The sequence below is a fragment of the Gracilinanus agilis genome, chromosome 3 (assembly GCF_016433145.1).
Source record: "Gracilinanus agilis isolate LMUSP501 chromosome 3, AgileGrace, whole genome shotgun sequence".
In the NCBI taxonomy this organism is placed as follows: domain Eukaryota; kingdom Metazoa; phylum Chordata; class Mammalia; order Didelphimorphia; family Didelphidae; genus Gracilinanus; species Gracilinanus agilis.
In genome coordinates this window covers 88504303-88523226 of record NC_058132.1, presented here as the reverse complement: position 1 = coordinate 88523226, position 18924 = coordinate 88504303, and the positions used below count along the sequence as shown (strand labels likewise).

Genomic DNA, 18924 nt, shown 5'->3' with positions numbered 1-18924 from the left:
TCAGTCCTTGGATTTACATAGAGAGAACATGTGAAGAATGCCACGCTGAATCTGCTTGGTTTTGATGCTATAGATGAGGGGGTTCACTAGCGGAGGGAAGAGGAAGTGGACATAGCTCATAGCAATGTGAGCCACACGTGGCACATGCCTTCCAAAACGGTGGATGAGGGATAAGCCAATCACTGTGACATAGAAGACCAGAACACAGCAGATGTGGGAGACGCAGGTGTTAAGGGCTTTGGCTCGCTCCTCTCCTGAGGCAATGCCCATGACTGTTTTAAGGATTAGTACATAAGACAAAAGGATAATCAGTGAATCTAGGAATACAGTAAATGAAATCAGGACAACTGGGTAGATGCGATTGAAAGTGATATCTGCACAAGCCAGTTTGATAACATCCTGGTGGAGGCAGAAGGCATGAGACAGACTATGAGAACGGCAGTAAGGGAACCAATGGAGGGGCACTATTGGAGGAACTATAGACACACAGCCCCTTAGTAGTGCCCCAACTCCAATCTTTACCACTCTGGAGTTGGTGATGATAGATGTATATCTCAGGGGATTGCGAATGGCAATGAATCGATCATAAGCCATGGCAAGCAAGACACCTGATTCAACTATGGAGAGTGAATGGACAAAGTAGGCTTGGGAGAAGCAGACCCCGTGGCCAATCTCCCTTTGATCTAACCACAGAACTCCCAGTACAGTAGGCATTGTGGTTATAGTTACCCCAAGGTCAGTGGCTGCCAGCATGGCCAGGAAATAGTACATGGGCTCATGGAGACTGTGGTCATTCTTGATGAGGAAGAGGAGGGTGCCATTTCCCAGAATCACAGAAACATACACAGCAAAAAAAGGAATTGAGATCCACTGGTGGGCTTCCTCCAGGCCTGGGAAACCAGTCAGAAGGAAAGGGGCTGAGCTGATATTGAGCCACATAGTGGAATCCTTGCAGAGGTAGAAAAGGAACACTTATTGCTGTGGCCAAAGGAATACAGTTCTCTTCTTTACCCACTCTGTTTGTGGGTTTTTTTTCACCAATTTGTCATGTCAGCAACATACTTGGTCCTGTTTTTATTTTTGATTTAAGGAAAACAATCATGTTATCATAGAACTTAAGATAAGCGATGTGCTCCCTACTAGACACCCTATCTTTAAGATACCAGCAATAATTTTGTTTTTCATTTATCCATTTCAGTTTCTACACACTTCTAGTCCAATGAAAACATTCACATACATAAAGCGAATAATAATTAGGGATACAATTAACTATGCATCAGCAGCCAGGATTTCTTTTATCAGACTAAACTTGCAAGCCTGTTTTCATAATCACAGTAATAATAGCTGGAGTAAATAAGTAAAGTCATTGTCTGCAAATCAATTTATATGCCTCATATCCTTTTTTATTCATATTATATAGTGCCTACATTTTAAGGTTATATTTATTTATATAAAAGAGTCTTTGATGTTATTGTTACTTACTAATGAATTTAGCAGGGAGCCAATGACACAAATTGATAAATTATTCATCCTCCTATCTGATAGTATGCAAATTATATAAATAATTTAAATGATATATGTGTGTTTGTGCATGTGTGTATGTATTTGATATTGTTCAAATTAATCACATATAGACACTTTGACCAATTTGAGCACTCAAAAGATTGTTTTTTTCTTCCCTTGTATGGATAACACTTTGGAACAGCTCACTAAGTCCAAGGTTCTACATTTCTTAGCTTCTGAATCTTTGACATGACCTGCATAAACCTGTGGGTCCTAGTGAAGAAGATAGAGAGGTAGGAATTCTAGAATATCCACAAAAGCAAAGACCTCAGTTTCTTCCATTACATGATTTAAAAGCAATATTTTATGATTAAATTATTATTACATTAAAATAATTTTAAATTGTTAATAACTATCTTACTAAATTCCATGTCAATGATAATCTTATCTAAAATCTCTATGCCAAATTAATATTTACAATGAGACTTCCTTACTGGATGGAGTATTAATTAAGGTATATGGGAGAGGAGTGAGACTTGCAATTTCATTGGTCTAGAGCAGTGATGGGCAAACTACGGCTCATGGGCCAGATGCAGCCCCCTGAAATGTTCAATCCAACCACTTGGCATTATTCCTAATCTGACAAATACGAATAAGATACAATACAATGAAACTTCAAAAGAATTGCCATAGAAACAGACTGACAGATGAGCATTTCCTTTCCTTTGGCGCCCTCTTTAAAAAGTTTGTCCATCACTGGTCTAGAGAACTCTCAGACCTCCATCTACCAATGCAGATCAGCATCTTCTTTCAAAATTATTGTCTTGCTCAAACGGAAGTGCCTATAGCACAGAGATGTTTAAGTACCTGAACCAGTGTCATCTAGACATTAGGTATAAGATACTAGGTCTCCTGACTGGCTCTCTAATCACTATTGCATACCATCTCTTCATAATTTGAAAAAATTAAGACTTTTAGGCTAAATGGTTTCTTGATGGTCACATTAATATTAAATGAGAATCTGAAATGTTGTATTTTAATGCTATTGTGCTTCCTCTACCGTATAATGATTTTCAAATGATTGCTCTTTGAGCCTGTATTCTACATATCTTCACTGACCTCTGACTATATTGAATATTTGTTATAGCCTAAGCCATTGATTGTCTTTGGCCTTTGCCTCTTTGTTATACAGAAAAAAAAGAAGAAGAAAAGCTTTCCCTCAGTTCATCCTCCTTCTTAGGATACTGTATATGCTTTCATTTATTTGACTCATGGACCCTTGCCTACGCTATCATTCTTGCCTCTTCTCCTATGGCATCATTAATAGACTCACATTCAGGTCTTCAAATAACTCAAAGATGACTCTCCACAGAGGATATGCCATTTCCATTTTGGGGGTTAAAACAGAAATCTAGCACCCACAGAAGTTGTTTGTTTATTTTGTTTGTTAGTTTTGCATTGTTAGCCTTTATCTTTTCTCACTTATTTCTATTTTTCTGTTCATAAATTTCCTTTTTTTGCACCTTTCTCTTTTCCTTCTTTCCACATCTAACACTTTGAAACTTGACTGGGCAGATCACATTTCCATAGACATACCATCATCTGGAAAAACACTTCTCTTGGTGAAGGGGATTTAGCATAACTTTTTAGGAGTGAACTCTACCGTTTTATCTAAGTTATGATAATGGACTTTCCTACCACATCCATTGGAGATGTGCTACTGAAAATTCTCAGTAATCACAAGGAGATAGAACTTCTAACATGTCTGAGTGATTTCAATGCCCTGCCCCGCCAAAAAAATAACTGACAATAAATAAAGTCTGAATACTAGATGAAGAGATTATTATTCCTTTCCTAGAGGAGATTTAGCTATGGTAAAAAAATAAAGTCTTCCACAGACTCCAACCAATGCACTTAAATCAAGATATGTATACATCACCTGAATAGAAAATATTGTTAGATCCTCAAGGACAGAATTTGTCCTTTCTCTCCTTAATGTGTCTCCTTTATGTTTCATGTCCCACCTGTTCAGTAAAAATTCCATACACATGAAAAAAACTCAATAGAAACTTTAAAAACCATGGACTTGGATGATAGAATGAACCCCAGTATCCTCTCTCCTTTATATTGTGTCTCCAATACTATTTCCTCTAGCCTCCTTCCTTATAACACTGTATTAGAGAATGGATTTGAAATGACAAGATATTTCAAATATCAGCTCTGAGATTCTCTATCTCTATGACCTTGGGAAAGTCAATTACCTTCTCTGGGGTTAAGTTTTCTCAAATGTAAAGTCAGGAGAAACAAATGACTTCTTTAGTCCCTTCCAGCTCTGAATCTCTAGTCCTGTTATCCTACAATCTTTCACTCCCTACCTGATCTTCTTTTGTCATGCTTCATGTACCACTTCATTTTGATAGGATATGTATGTGGTTTTGCATCTGTTGAGAGAGTGTGGTACAACCTGTTGAGAAACAGCCTTGAGTCCACTAAGACCCTGGTTCATGACTTCCTTCTGAATATACTAGCAATGTAATCCAGAATCAAATCCCTTAGCTTATCAGTGCTCTACACAGTACTCTAAGGATAAAAATTTCAAAGAAGGTGATGACTAGTCTAGATAGAGAAATCTTTTTCACCTGAGAGTTTTCCTATACCAATGAAATCACAAGTCCAGTACTTATCCCTTCATATGTGTTATGGAGAGCAATGTTTAATATGTTTTCAAGTCAATCACCATTTATTAAATATATCAATTGTCGAGCATACAAAACTGAAAAACTACACTTTCCATGCATCCAATGGGTTTACCATCAGTTAGGTGATTGATAACAGTTTCCTTTACTATCTAATGATACATATGATATTCCTTAACCATGAGTCCCACTGAGTTTCTATCCCAGGCACTGTCAGAGCCTACATAGCCAGGACAAATATGACACATTCACAAGAAAAAAGGATACAATAGCAATCGTGTTAGTCATAAGAGAAGAAAAGGAATAGGCATTTATAAAGTACTATGGAGCTAAGCACTTTACAAATATGATCTCATTTGAACCTCACAACAATCTTGGGAGGTATGTGCAATTATTGTTCTCATTTTACATTTGGAGAAACTGAAACACATGTCCTGACTTCTCTATCCCTCTCCAAGATCTAGATATTACCTTGCTCCAATATCTAAAGAAGAAAGAGGAAATCTTGCTCTAACGAGACAGTTCAAGCCCCTGGGAGACCTTAGGATGAGTGAGAAATCCAAGTCCATTACAATGAAGCTAAATAACATGTTCCCATTTACTCTCTTGCCAGTCCTCAGTGCTCAAAGCCCTGACCCTCAAGTCTGGATGCTATCCATACATTAATTTGAGTCATTAGTTAAAATCAAATAAGTAAAAAATCAGTTTTTAAGATGCAACCTCAGTGCTCGCTCTTTCCCATAAGTGAGATATTAAGGAAATGTTAGTCCACTAGTGGCTAATTCAGCCAAAACCCCATTTCTCTTTATTTTATTAGCTATGCCCTCCTCACCTGAGTCAGAGTCCAGAGGTGCCTCTACCCTGCATGAACTGTCTAGCTAAATACTGAATCTTCAAAGCCTACAAAGAGTCACTACCCTTACCAGGGTATATGTGGGGGATTCTAGCTCCCTAGACACTCATCTTTCAATACTTTCAGTTTCTAGGGAAAAGTACTCCTCTCTTCCAATTTTGTAGCTGCACCAATTATGGGGAGCCCTTCCCAAAGGCTTTCTAGGCTCTGCCTTGGGAAGAGTACAGGATAATTATAATCTCAGGTGCTAAGAGGATATGAAAGGTGGCTGGAGATTGTGTAACTGACCTCCAGACCCTTCAAAGCATTTTTTTCAGGAAAATTTTAATTAATTAGTTAATTTACAATATTTTTCCATGGTTACAAGATTCATGTTCTTTCTCTACCCTCTCCCCTCCCACCTCCTTTAGCTGACTCACAATTCCACTGGGTTTTACATGTGTCACTGATTAAGACCTATTTCCATATTATTGATATTTGCACTAGGGTGATCATTTAGAGACTATATCCCCATTGACCCATGTGATCAAGCAGTTTTTCTTCTGTGTTTCTGCTCCCATAGTTCTTCCTCTGAATGTGGATAGCGTTCTTTCTAATAAGTCCCTCAGAATTGTCCTGGATAATTGCATTGCTGCTAGTAGAGAAGTCTGTTATGTTCGATTGTACCACAGTGTATCCATCTCTGTGTATATCTGTCTCCTGGATATGCTTCTTTCACTCTGCATCAGTTCCTGGAGGTCTTTTCAGTTCACATGGAATTCTTCCAGTTCATTATTCCTTTGAGCATAATAGTATTCCATTACAAACAGATACCACAATTTGTTCAGCCATTCCCCAATTGAAGGGCAATCCCTCATTTTCCAATTTTTTGCCACCACAAAGAGCACAGCTATAAAGATTTTTGTATGTCTTTTTCCCTATGATCTCTTTGGGGGTATCAACCCAGCAGTGGTATGGCAGGATCAAAGGGCAGGCAATCTTTTAATGTTCTTTCCCAAAACATATTTTTTTTTAAATTACTCTGCTATGACAGGTGTCCTCCCAATCATCTGACATCATCTTTTGAAATCATGTGTAACTCTTGCCTGTGATGATTCAGCAAAGGAATTCTGAGTTTATTATACAATGTGTGAGCTGGGCCTGAATATGACTTACCTTAGATGTTATTCCATAAAGGTCTCAAGGGTACCCTGAGTCTAATATGTTCAGGACTGTTGAATATATTATTGCAGACTGGGGATACAATGGGCAATCATCTAATCCTATTCATATCCTATAAAGACTAAGTGCTATCAATCCCACATTCATTTGTAGGTATTCTACACTTCAGAGGAAACCAGAAACAGGACCTAGAGGAATTGCTAACCTTCCTCTGAATCTTAGGGGACTTGTTGTCCCTCTCCCCTTAGGTCAGACACTTTAATGGGTTGGGTGGCAAGGTCAATCTCATTTTAATTATTTATTAATAATTTAATTGTAAATTATAAAATATATAAATATAATCATAAAACATAAAAATAAGGAATTAATAATTTCTTCCTCAAGAAACATAGCCAAGGATATGAGGAGATAGTGTAGTTCAGTGGTAAGTAAACTGTACTTAAAATTATGAGACCCACATTCTAATTCCAGCTCTGAACTCACTGTCTATGTGACCTTGGTAAAGTTACCTAACATCTCTGAACCATGGCTGTCTTATCTGAAAAATGTGGAGGTTGGCATAGATGACCTCTAATGTCCATTCTTGTGCTACATCTAGACTCCTGGAAAGTAGTAAGTGCTTAATAAATGTTTGTTAACTCTACCATAATCAACAGAATCTAAATCTTCAATTCAAATCTCCCATTTGCACTCTTTTGGGAGAGGAGAAGCATGGCTCGGTAAGGGAATGGGATTCTGGGCTGAATCTGAATTCTATCCCTCCTTATCTTCCTCTTTTTTCCATCATCTCTATAAATGTTCCTGTTGCATTTCCTTTCAGCACCAACAACAATGAAGACCACAACTCATGTATCGCCAGTTAGGGAAGGAAAGGAGCTTTTTCTCTGATATTCGCCCCTTCTACCCTAGCTATGAGAAAATAGCCTGGAGGTATATATTTCTGTTCTGTTCTGTTTTTTTTTCTTTTGCTTACTTATTTTTGCCATACTCTGTTTCAGGTTCAGGCAGTGATTTCCCTAGTGCTATGATGGCAACCTTATGGTACACATGCCAGAGTGGATATTGAGAGCCCTCTCTGTGGGCATGTGAGACATCGCCCCAGCAAAGAGCTCACCAGAATTTATTACTAGAAAGCTGGAGGGATGCTGGGCCCATCCCCATATCCACACAGGCCTAAGGACATTTCCCACATCATCCACCCCTCTAAAAAGTTTGCTATTACTGCCCTAGAGAGAGGATTAGGTATGGTGATCTTGGAGTCATTATATCATGCGGGATGTTACAGCCAGCCTAGAAAGGAAGCCATGAGAAGACAAGCTATCTCTAACTTGGGCCAAAACTTGGAACTAGGACTGTGCTTCCTAGGAGCTGAACTTTATTTTAGACCTGATCTCCTCCAAATAATGAGTTGTTGAAGGTGGGGAGTGGATGGAATTAAGGTCCCATTTTTGAGGAGTAATTTTATAAATTTGTGATTATACCTTTTAAAGTAAATATTCCTGTATAAGAGCTCTAAGAATTTTTAAGGGGATAAATGGAATTGGGGGCTGAGGGTGGAGTTAATGAAGCTTGACCACTATAATTGAGAGGAAAAGATTCATAGGAAGTAATTTACAGAGAGATTAAACATTCTAAAACTCCCCTAAAGGTACTTCAGAACCCTGAGGGAGCAGAGGAATATAATATACTTGGCCTTCTGGAAGTTGGGAGACAAGGTATATTATATGCCTATGGTCAAGCCACTAGATTGTGATCTCCTTGAGATCAGGAACTATCTATTCCTACTTTTTATATCCCTAGCATTTAGGACAGCACCTGCCACATAGTAGACACTTAATAAATGTGAATTGACTGATTGACTGACTGAATGACCACGACTTGAGGATGTTACGTCCATAGTTTAGCTCTTTTCCCATAGAGCAGAGTGCCATTTCTAATTGTACATCATACATCAGATAAGAATTACAAGTAAGCTGCATCTTCAGAGCTTCTCTGCAGGGTGGGCCAATTGCAACATCTACTTGTGATTCTGGAACCAAGTTCACTATAGGACAGTCATGGATCCCTGGAAGAACTTGACACTGAGGACAAATGACACAGAGGAGACAAGAACACTCCAATGCTCATTTTTTAGAAATGTAGGAAAAGAAAGAAAAAACCGTGGGATTAAGTTCTTCCCCTCTCTATCACACTGTGAAAGAACTGTGATCCTCACCCTCTTGGGAGGACAGAGAGAGCAGGAAGTTAGAGCATGACTAGTTCAATTTGGCCAATTTTAAAGATACAGTGTATGTCCACTTATGTGATGGGGAAATTAGAGCACCCCCTCCATGATAGGCAATTTAGGCAGGCTCCCAAGGTCCGTCAGGGCTCTTTGGTAGGTAATCTAGGCATGCTTCAAAGCCCTGCCTTGGGGTGTAAAGAGTGTTCAAGGAACATTAGTATTTCTGGTGAGAGACCTCCTGAGCTTTTTCATAGCTGTTTTCCTTTTTTAGTGTCCATCTGCCCCCTAGTTATCATCTGTGACTCTAAGAAATAATAGCAAGCACAGGGGTCACAACATAGTAAACCATCTCAGCTGGTAGGCTAAACCAGGTTGAAGATAACCAATAGGCCTCAAATGTGTGAGTTAGGGGGTTGTCTATCCTAGGCATGTGAAGACTTCCCTTGGTGGGAGAGAGAATTGAGAATAATTTGTTCCAATGACTGTGAAGGTGGTAGAAATAGGCACTATGGAGCACTTAGAGCTTAGTTAGACTTTGAAGAAACCAAAGTCATCACTGTATCCAGAGCTGTCACTGATCATCTTGACTTTTGTCTTGCTCCTAAACTTCTCCTTTTTACTTTTATTATATTTTTCTTTTCTAGATAACTTGTAGATATAATTTATAATAACCATTTTGCGATATTTTGCTATCCAAGTTCTCTTCCTCCCTCTCATACCTCCCCCTTTCCCAAGACAGAAAATAACACAATAGGTTATACATGTGTTTTATCATGCAATACTTATTTCCATGTTTGTAATGTTATGAAAGGAGACATTTGTCACTTTTAGGAAAAAAAAACTTATGAAGGAAATAAAATGTAAAATGGTAAGTTTCAATCTGCATTCAGACTCCATTTGTTTCTACTAAGGCAGGAGATAACCTTTTCATCTTGAGTTCTTTGGAGTTGACTTGGATCCTTGCATTGCTCATGAGATAACTCATTTACAGTTGATCATCATACATTTTGGTTTATTATGTACATTCTCCTGGTTCTGCTCACTTCACATTGGACTACTTCATGTAAGTCTTTCCAGACTTTTTGTTGTCATCTTATTTATCATTTTTATAGCAAAAAATATATTACAATTATATATCACAACTTGTTTAGTCATTCTCTAATTGATGGACATCCCTTCAACTTCCAAATCTTTGCCAACACAAAAGAGGTGCTCTAAATATCTTTAGGATGAGTAGGTCCTTTTCTCCTATATTTAATCTCTTCAGAATAAACATCTAGTGGTGGTATTACTGGGTCAAAGAGAATGCAAAGTTTTTTGGCCCTTCTGGCATGATTTTAAATTGCTCTCCATAAAGTTTTTATCAGTTCATAGGTCTATCAATAGTGTATTAATGTCAACTTTTTTTTACATTCCCTCCAACATTTATCATTTCCCTTTTTTGTCATATTAACCAATCTCATAGGTAAGGGGTGGTTTTAACACTGGAAGAGTGTGAGACTAACAACTAATCGAAAAATTTTGACACATAAATCCAATTAATGCTCAAGAACAAAGATATCACCAGTGATGCCCTTTTAGTTATCTTCCAGTAGAAAGAACAACATTTAGACTGCCCCAAGTATATCTACTCTGGCCCTGGTGTGTAGGTTACAGCAAACTGCCCTACTTATATCTTTACCTCATTCCCCCTTTCCTTATATTCTCCACTACTTTTCCCATATCGACTCTTATATGTTTATTAAATTGAGGGCTTATCATTGCTTTAAGAATTTCCTAGTCCTTCAGCTTCTGTTGCCAGTTGGGGAAGATCTGACCTCAGGCCTCATTAATACTCTATCAACATAATCTAGTCAATCAGCAGAGCAGAGAACAAGCCCCTTCAGTACAGAATAGACCAAATCCTCAGATCCAGGAAATAATCAGAGGAGCAAATCACTCTCAATGACAGGGGCAAAGAAGAAAAAAATATGAGTAAACAACAGAAAAAGGAAAAAAGAAATTATAATTGACAGCTTCTTTCCAGGTAATGAACAAAGAGAAAATGGAACAGAGGAAGACCAAGAAACACCAAGAAAAAAAACACAGAAACTCCAGCAAATTGGGCACAGACTTTGGAAGAACTCAAAACACAATTCAAAAACCAATTAAGAGAGGCTAACAATAATTGGGAAAAGAGTTTACAAAGCAAAATAAGTCATCTGGAAACAGAGGCACATGAACAAAAACAAGAAAATAGTGTTTTGAAAGCCATAATTGACTAGCTTGAAAACAAGACAAAGAAAGTTGAAAGATGACCTACAAAGAAAAACAGACTAGAAAGAGAAAGATGACCAAAATGCTGAAGATGAAATTAAGTCTTTAAAAATTATAATCCAGCAACAAAAAGCAAATGACTTCATGAAGCAGCAAGAGCCTATAAAACAAAATCAAAAGAATAAAACATTGAGGAAAATATGAAACACCCCCTTGATAAAACTACAGACCTGGAAAATAGATCCAGAAGAGACAATTTAAGAATTATTGGATTACTGGAAAATAATGATAAAAGCAAAAGCCTGGACATCATTCTACAGGAAATTATCTAAGAAAATTACCCCAACATTCTTGAACAAGAAGGGAAAGTGGAAATTGAAAGAATCCACATATCACCTCCTGTATTTAATCCCCAACTGACAATGCCCAGGAATGTAATAGCCAAATTCAAGAACTTCTAGACCATGGAAAAGATATGACAAGCTGCTAAGAAGAAACCATTCAGATATCATGGAAACAATGTTAGAATAACACAGGACCTGGCTGCGTCCTACACTGTAGGACTGGAAGTCATGGAATATGATATTCCAGAAAGCAAGGGAATTCAGTCTTACAACCAAGAATCAACTAGCCAAATTGACTATATTCTTGCAGGGGAAAGGATGTTCATTTAATAAAATAGAAGTCTTCCAAGCATTCCTAGAGAAAAGACCTGAGAATTAAACAAAGAATTTGATGTCCAAACATAGAACTCAAGAGAATCACCAAAAGGTAATCAAGAAAGGGGAAAAAATTTTTTGAGGGACCAAATAAGTTCAAATGATTTGTATTCCTATAAGAAAAGATGATATTGATAACTCTTAAAAATTATCATTATCATCATGGTAGCTAGAAGTATACTTAGAGGGTACAGTGACAAACTGTATAGTATGATATGTGCAAAAATATATGTAAAAAACTGGTGTAAAAAAGAAGATAATACTAAGAGAAATGGGAAAATAGATAAAATGAATTAAATATATATTGTGCATGGGGGCAGTGGGGAGAAAACAAATAAAATGTAAGGGTGAAAGAGGTTGGAAATGATCTCCAAGAAAATTTTAATCATTATAGTGGGAAAGGTCAGAAAGGTTCAAATGGAAGGAAAACCTCCAACTCCAAATTCCATCAACACCATCATCATCATCATCATCAACAAGAGCATCATCAACAACATCATCATCAACATCATCAACAACATCACTAACATCAATGTCATCATCAAAGTCATCTACAACATCATCATTGTCATCAAAAACAACATCCACATCATCAACATCATCAACATAATCAACATCATCTTCATTGTCATCATCATCATTGTCAACATCAGCAGCATCGTTGTCATTATCATCATCATTAACAATAACATCAACATCATCAGTGTCAACATCAATGTCTAACTATCCATCTTTTCCTCGTCCAGGCAAGGTTTTTGCTGGGTGGCCTGATCTAATAGCATACTATGCAAAGTACTGAATGAGAGCCAAAAGACCTAAATTCTAGGCTTGAGTAGCACTATGTGTCCTTAGAAGGTAAAAAGAGAGCCTTCTTTTTCCTGGTCTCAGTTTCCTCATTTATGTATGACTAAAGCTTACCTGGATTCTGCGTTAAGTTAATTAAATCAAAGAATAAACTAGGTATAAACAAGAAAAAATAAAATTCAAATAAAATTAAAAATTCCCTAGACTGATTCTTTTTTAGACTAATTCTTGTAAGAGGTCTGTTCTCAGTTTCCAAATATTTGGATTGAATTAAAGTTAAAATTATTACTAGACATCTAGTGCATTTCAAAATTATCATAATAACTAAAATCTCCTTTCTAATTCATTGTTATAGTTACATTCTTTAGGCAATGTATTTTCCTCTCCCAACCTCTTCTATTCCCTTCTGTCTTTCCCTCTTTAGAAGAAGGAGATTTTAAATGGAATGTTCAGGGATCTGTGCTGAGGCCTCTGCTGCTGATTATTTTTTGGGTGATTGTTTAACCAATTAGAGCAGTTATTTGGAAGGGCAAAACTAAAGGTACATGGTGAAATGAAAGGCAAAGAGAAATTAAAAGAAAAATCTAGAGCAGAGCTTGAGGAAGAGGTAGTATTGCTACCATGAGAAAAGTGGTATTAAAAAAATAAAGAGATTAAAATACCTATTCCTTTTGTCCCAGAAATGCCATTAATAGACCTGTACATCTAAGGAAGCAAATAATAAGAAAAACACCATGTAGTACAAAATATTTAATAGAATCACCTTTTGTGATGGCAAATTATTGAAAATAGACTAGATTGGGGAATAGTTGAACAAATTGTAGTTCATTATTATAATGGAATATTACTATGCTTTAAGAAATGATGAATATATTTAATACAAAGAAGCATGGAAACCCCTATTATTAAATTTACCAGCATATCCATAGCTTATTCAGTAAACACTTATTGAGCTCAGCAAGAATACAATAGAAGGCTGGGAGAATCTCTCCACATTGGAGGCTTGGTGTCTGTAGGCTCACAACAAGAACCACTATGACTGACATTTATATGGCACTTTAATGTTTGCAAAGCCATTTTATCCATTTTCATTCGAACCTCATAAAACACTTCCAGTTAGCATAGTAGTGTTTCTTGAACTGTATTATGATTTTTCAAATCAATTTAGAAAACTACATTTTCAATGGGATAGATACATGAACATCTAAAGTGGAAGTGTTATTCTGTGAAAAACTTGTATCAATTTATTCCTAATCCTAAAGCTCTGGACATACTCTATGTAATTTAGCTCTTATCAGTCAGATCTACAGCCTCTCCCCAGCCCCATGAATAATCTTAGAATTTCAGTGATTGACACACATGTCATCCTTTCCCCACAATTCACTGCAATCCAGGATGTATTTACCAATTCTCTGGGCAAATAATTAGACTCACAAGTTTTAGAGCATGAATAGATTTATTTACACAACAAAGGAAACAAATTACCATGAGTCCAAAGAAAATTACATTATTAATTGTCAAGCATAGATGCATGTGTTTTGTGTGTATGTGTGTATGCATATGTGTGTGTGTGTGTGTGTGTGTGTGTGTTTCAACAAGTCTCAACCATTTTCAGAACTGCCCTGGATAGGCCTATAGGAAGAAGTAAGGTTTTGGCAGGAGGGAGGACATATTTCACGTTGGTGTTCCTCTTACAGATTCCCCTAGTTCTGTAGGCAGGGTAGATTCTTTCCCTCCAGCTCTCACTTCTATCCATCCAATCCCAGATACCCCTGATAGCTTCTTCTTCCCATTGTTATCTTTTGAAATTCTACCCTACAGGCCACATTTCCTGTATCTCTCCTCTCCTCTCAGAAACTGGCTGTTATTGGGGGTCTCTTTTGTCATGATTCATTTTTCTGTCTTTACCTCCCGCTTCATGAAGTTTTCCCATCTTCCCTTGCTTTCCACTGTGACTTCTTATAGCCTATCTCCTTCTGTTCTACAGGGAATTTATCCATAGTCTTCAGAATATGGCAGGCGTTCCTCTTCTACTAGACCAACTTGCCTCCTGAATCTTTGCCAGACTGCATCATAGCTTAAACTCTCCTTAGTCTCTGAAGTCTTCTTCTGTATTGTTGTTGCTATAAATCCTGATCTCACTCATACAAAGTCTCTAAGAGGAATAGAGGAACTCCTAAGCTAGACCCCATAGATGGATATCTATTCTTTCTTCTGTCTCCCTCCCTTCTCAAGGCATGCAATGAACCACTTACCAAATATAATCTTCTGACAGTAATGATTTTCTCTCAGTCTGATGTGATTTCACTTCAGATGTGTCAGGTTATTCAAATGACCATATTGAGCTCTTTGAGGTTCCACAGGTATTATCTTTTGCCTTTCTTTGCAACTTCAGCATTTAGCACAATGACTAGCATATAGTAAGTGCTTAATGAATGCTTCTTGACTATTGATCTGCAAAAAGAACTTTAGATAGATCACAGGGACTCTATGATCTTAGGGAAAATAAATGTAACTTTTTTTCCAAATCTCTAACTACAATTTAGTATTTCCTTCTATTATGAATTTTTATCTAACTAATGAAGGAGTCTGACATAAAAAAAAAGGTTAAGAACTCCTGAACTACGGAAAGGTGGGGTTGAGAATATATTTTTATCTGCCTCTTATGAATACTAAACATGCAGGTAAAGATGCCTAATCCTCATTAAATATCTTTTAGTCTACAAATACTTTGCTATTTAATATCCTACCCCCATTTATACACATTATTTGCATATTTACATTAATTAACAAATGAGAGAAAATGAGCCCCCTCAGATACAGAAAGAAGCTGAGTGTAAAGAAGTGGGAAATGGAATTGTTCATTACTCCTGTTAGAACCCATTTAAGGAATTATCATTTTTATATACCTTATTTCTAAAAGGACATTAATAAGTTGGAGAGCATATGGAAGAAAACAGGGGCCTGAAAAACTGAGGATCCCAAGGGCTTAAAAAACCCCACACTCTTTTTATCTCCTTTCCACAACATCCATGAATTCTCCAATTTCCCTACATATATTGTTCTGTATATATCCTGTTTGCAAGTCCTGCATTATACTCTGAGCTCCTTGAGAACACAGATTGTCTCTGGCCTCTCCTTATATTCCCAGTGCTTAAATCAGTTCCTGGAACATAGTAGGTGCTTAGTAAATGCTTGCTGACTTAACTCCCACTGAAAAACCATATAGCCCAAGACCCAGAGACTGAAGTTTAAATCTGTCACATTTTAGGTCATCTGTTCAGTCTTGAACAGAGAACGAACTTTAAATCAACCCATAAACCTCAATTCCCAAGCATCTATTAATTACTAAGGACCCTAAGTGAGAGAGACTGAATGGGGTTGGGAGTTCTCATCACCTTTTATGTCAATCAAATTCTAGATTTTCCTGGAAAGAACATTCGAAGAATGCCCTGCTGAATCTGCTTGGTCTTGATGCTATAGATGATGGGATTCATTAATTGGGGGGAAGAGAAAGTAGACATAGCTCATGGCAATGTGCATTATACAAGACACATGCTTTCCAAAACGATGAATGAGGGACAAGCCAATGGCTGTAGCAAAGAAGTCCAGAAATCCGGAGACATGGGAGACACAAGTATTGAGTGCTTTGGCTCACTCCTCTCCAGAGGCAATACCAATCCCAGTCTTTAGGATTAGTATGTAGGAGAAAAGAATGATGAGAGAGTCAAAGAATATCAAGAAAACCAGAAGGACAGGGTAGATGCTATTAAATGTGATGTCTGCACAGGCTAGTTTGATAACATTCGTGTGGAGGCAAAAGGCATGGGAAAGAACATGGGAATGGCAATGAGGGAACCAGTGCAGGGGCACAATTGGAGGAATAATGGACACACATCCCTTAGCAGTACTGCCACCCCAATCTTGACCACCTGAGAGTTTGTAAAATTGGTTGTGTATCTCAAAGGATTGCAAATAGCAGTGAATCAGTCATAGGCCATGGCAAGCAAGACACCTGAATCCACAATGGAAAGTGTGTGGATGATATAGGCCTGTAAAAAGCAGAGACCATGGTGAATATTTCGATAATCTAATCTCAAGACCCCCAATACTGTAGGCATAGTGGTCAAAGTCACTCCCAAGTCTGTGAGGGACAACATAGCCAGTAAATAATTCATGGGCTCATGGAGGCTTTGGTCATACTTCATGAGGAAAAGAAGAGTGTCATTGCCAAGAATTGCAGAAAAATACACAGCAAAGAAAAGGACGGAGATCCAATAGTGAACTTCCTCCAGGCCTGGGAAGCCAGTCAGCAGGAAGGGTATTGCACTGAGGTTTGACCACATGTCAGATATTCCAGTAGATGCAGTAGAGAACTCTCTAGTAGCTATGGATGAATGAAGAGAGATCTCTCTTTTTCCTCTCCTTCCTTTTCGAAGCAAATTGTCATGTCAGCAATACTCCCAGATCTGCTCTCTTGAAAAAAAAAATTATAACATTACAATAGCCCAAGTGAGGCAGGAATCTTGCCCTTATGTTTATTTTGTCATTACTCTCACCTCCTATATAGTTAAAGGCACTTACCAAACGCTTGTATCTTTGTACATTGGTAGGCAATAGTTCCTCATAAACATGTTCAGAACTTCCTCATCTATGTGACATCCTCAACTGCTGCTGCTTTTCCTTGAAGCTATCAAGCTCTAACCTTTTAAGCTATTCCAGGGAAAATTTTTTTAAAAGGACTAATTTTTTTCACTTCTGTCCAAATATCTCCAGTCTTACCTCTCCAAATGCCTTTTAGACATCTTAAACTAGATATATCATAGAAATCTTCAGTTCAATATGTCCAAAACTGTTTATAATCTTCCACCCTAAAAAAATTTTCCTTTTTAATTTTTCGACCTCTATCCTTCCAATCACCTGGGTTCAAAATCTAACTGTCATTCTCAATTCTTCATTGTCTCTCACCTTCCATACACAACCAGTTATGAAATCCATCCTTTCTACCTTATTAATATCTTTCCAAAATGCCCCATTTTTGCTCCTAACACTTCCATCACCTTGGTACAAACCCTCAACTCTCACCTAAACTATTACCATAGCTTGCTTGTATGTCTCCTTGGTGCCAACTAGAAGCTTCGATGTATAGAGCACTGGGCTTGTAATAACAAAGACCTGAGTTCAAATATGATCTCAGTCACTTACTAGAATGTGAGACCCTGGGCAAGTCATGAAACTCCTATTTGCCTCAATTCTTCACCTGTAAAATGGGGATATCTGGGAGAAGGAAATGGCAAACCATTCCAGTAACTGCCAAGAAAACAGTGTCAGATATGAGTAAACAAGTGAACAACAACGTCTAAAGGATTACCAGCCTCAGGTCTCCCCATTTGAGTGCTGAACCTGGGGCCAGGAATATATGAATTCTAATCCAGTCTCTGATATTTAGTAGCTATGTGACCTCCACCAAGTCACTTTCCCCCTTATTTTCCTCAAATGAAAGAAATAGTGATAAAAGTAAACAATCATCTGGCAGTTTATTGTGAGGCTCAAATGAGATGATATTTTTAAAGTGCTTAGCACAGTGCTTGGTATATAATAGAAGCTATATAAAGGTTTATCTCCTTCTCTCCCCTTCCACTCAGATGTCAAACTGATGTTCCTAAAATGCAGTTTTGATGATATTACTTTATCTCTCCAAGTCAATAAATTCCAGATTCAAATATAAAATCTTGATTGGCTTTCAAAACTTTGGCCCCTTTCTACTTTTCTAGTCCTTTTAAACTTTACATTATCATACTTTCCTCACCCCAGATATTCTATTGTCCAGTAACACTCAACTTCTTGTTCTTCCTCACACAATACACTCCATCGCCCCATTCCCTGGATTTTTTTCTAACACAGACCTAGAACTCTTTAGGTTTCATTTCTATCTCCTGCTTTACTTCAAGTATTAGCTAAATTCCCACTTTCTGAAATAAGCCCTTCTGAATCATCCTTGATGTTATTGCCCTCCCAATTAAATTATCCTTAATGTATGTTGCATATATATGCATGTATATATATGTATACATATATATGTATATATATATATATAGTTTGCACATAGTTGTTTGCATATTATTTCTCTCATTATCCTTACCCCCTTGAGAGAAGAGGCTAGTTTTTGCCTTTCTTTATATCCCCAGTACTCAGTGTAGAACTTAGTGTACAGTAGGTAGTTAATAAATACTATTTGAATGACTGTCTTCAACCCCTTGAAATCTGACTCAGAATCCCTGTATTCAATAACAACCATGACCTAGAATAATCATCATAATCATAATATTGTCAACATCAAAGAAAATTGCTAGGAGTTCTATAGTACTTCAAAGTTTGCAAAGTACTTTACAATCATTATCTCCTTTGATCCTAAAAACAATTCTGGGAAGTGAAGGAAGCTAGGGAGCTTATTGGTTAAAGTCCAGGGCTAGAGATGAGAAGTCCTGGGTTCAAATTTGACTTCAGACATTTTGTAGCTGTGACTACCTGGGCAAGTCACTTAACCCCCATTGTCTAGTTCTTACCACTCTTCTGCTTTGTAACCAGTACATATTATTGTTTCTATGATAGAAGGTAAGGATTTTTTAAAAAGCAATTCTGGGAGGTAAGTGATATTATTATTCTCATTTCACATATGAAAAAAACTGAGGTAAATTGAAATTTAGT

General features: G+C 37.3%; 1 protein-coding gene and 1 pseudogene across 1 annotated transcript; both read right to left on the bottom strand.

The window, feature by feature from the left end:
• LOC123241131 (olfactory receptor 51B6-like) lies at positions 1 to 939 on the bottom strand. Its single transcript, XM_044668835.1, has one exon. It carries the CDS (start codon positions 937 to 939, stop codon positions 1 to 3), a length of 939 nt encoding a protein of 312 aa, XP_044524770.1.
• A 14687-nt stretch (positions 940 to 15626) lies between these two features.
• Positions 15627 to 16565, bottom strand: LOC123241130 (annotated as a pseudogene).
• Between the last annotated feature and the right edge of the window lie 2359 nt (positions 16566 to 18924).

What these genes read in the sequence shown, in the direction of transcription:
- LOC123241131 (XM_044668835.1), bottom strand. Translation starts at nt 939, where the DNA reads ATGTGGCTCAATATCAGCTCAGCCCCTTTCCTTCTGACTGGTTTCCCA.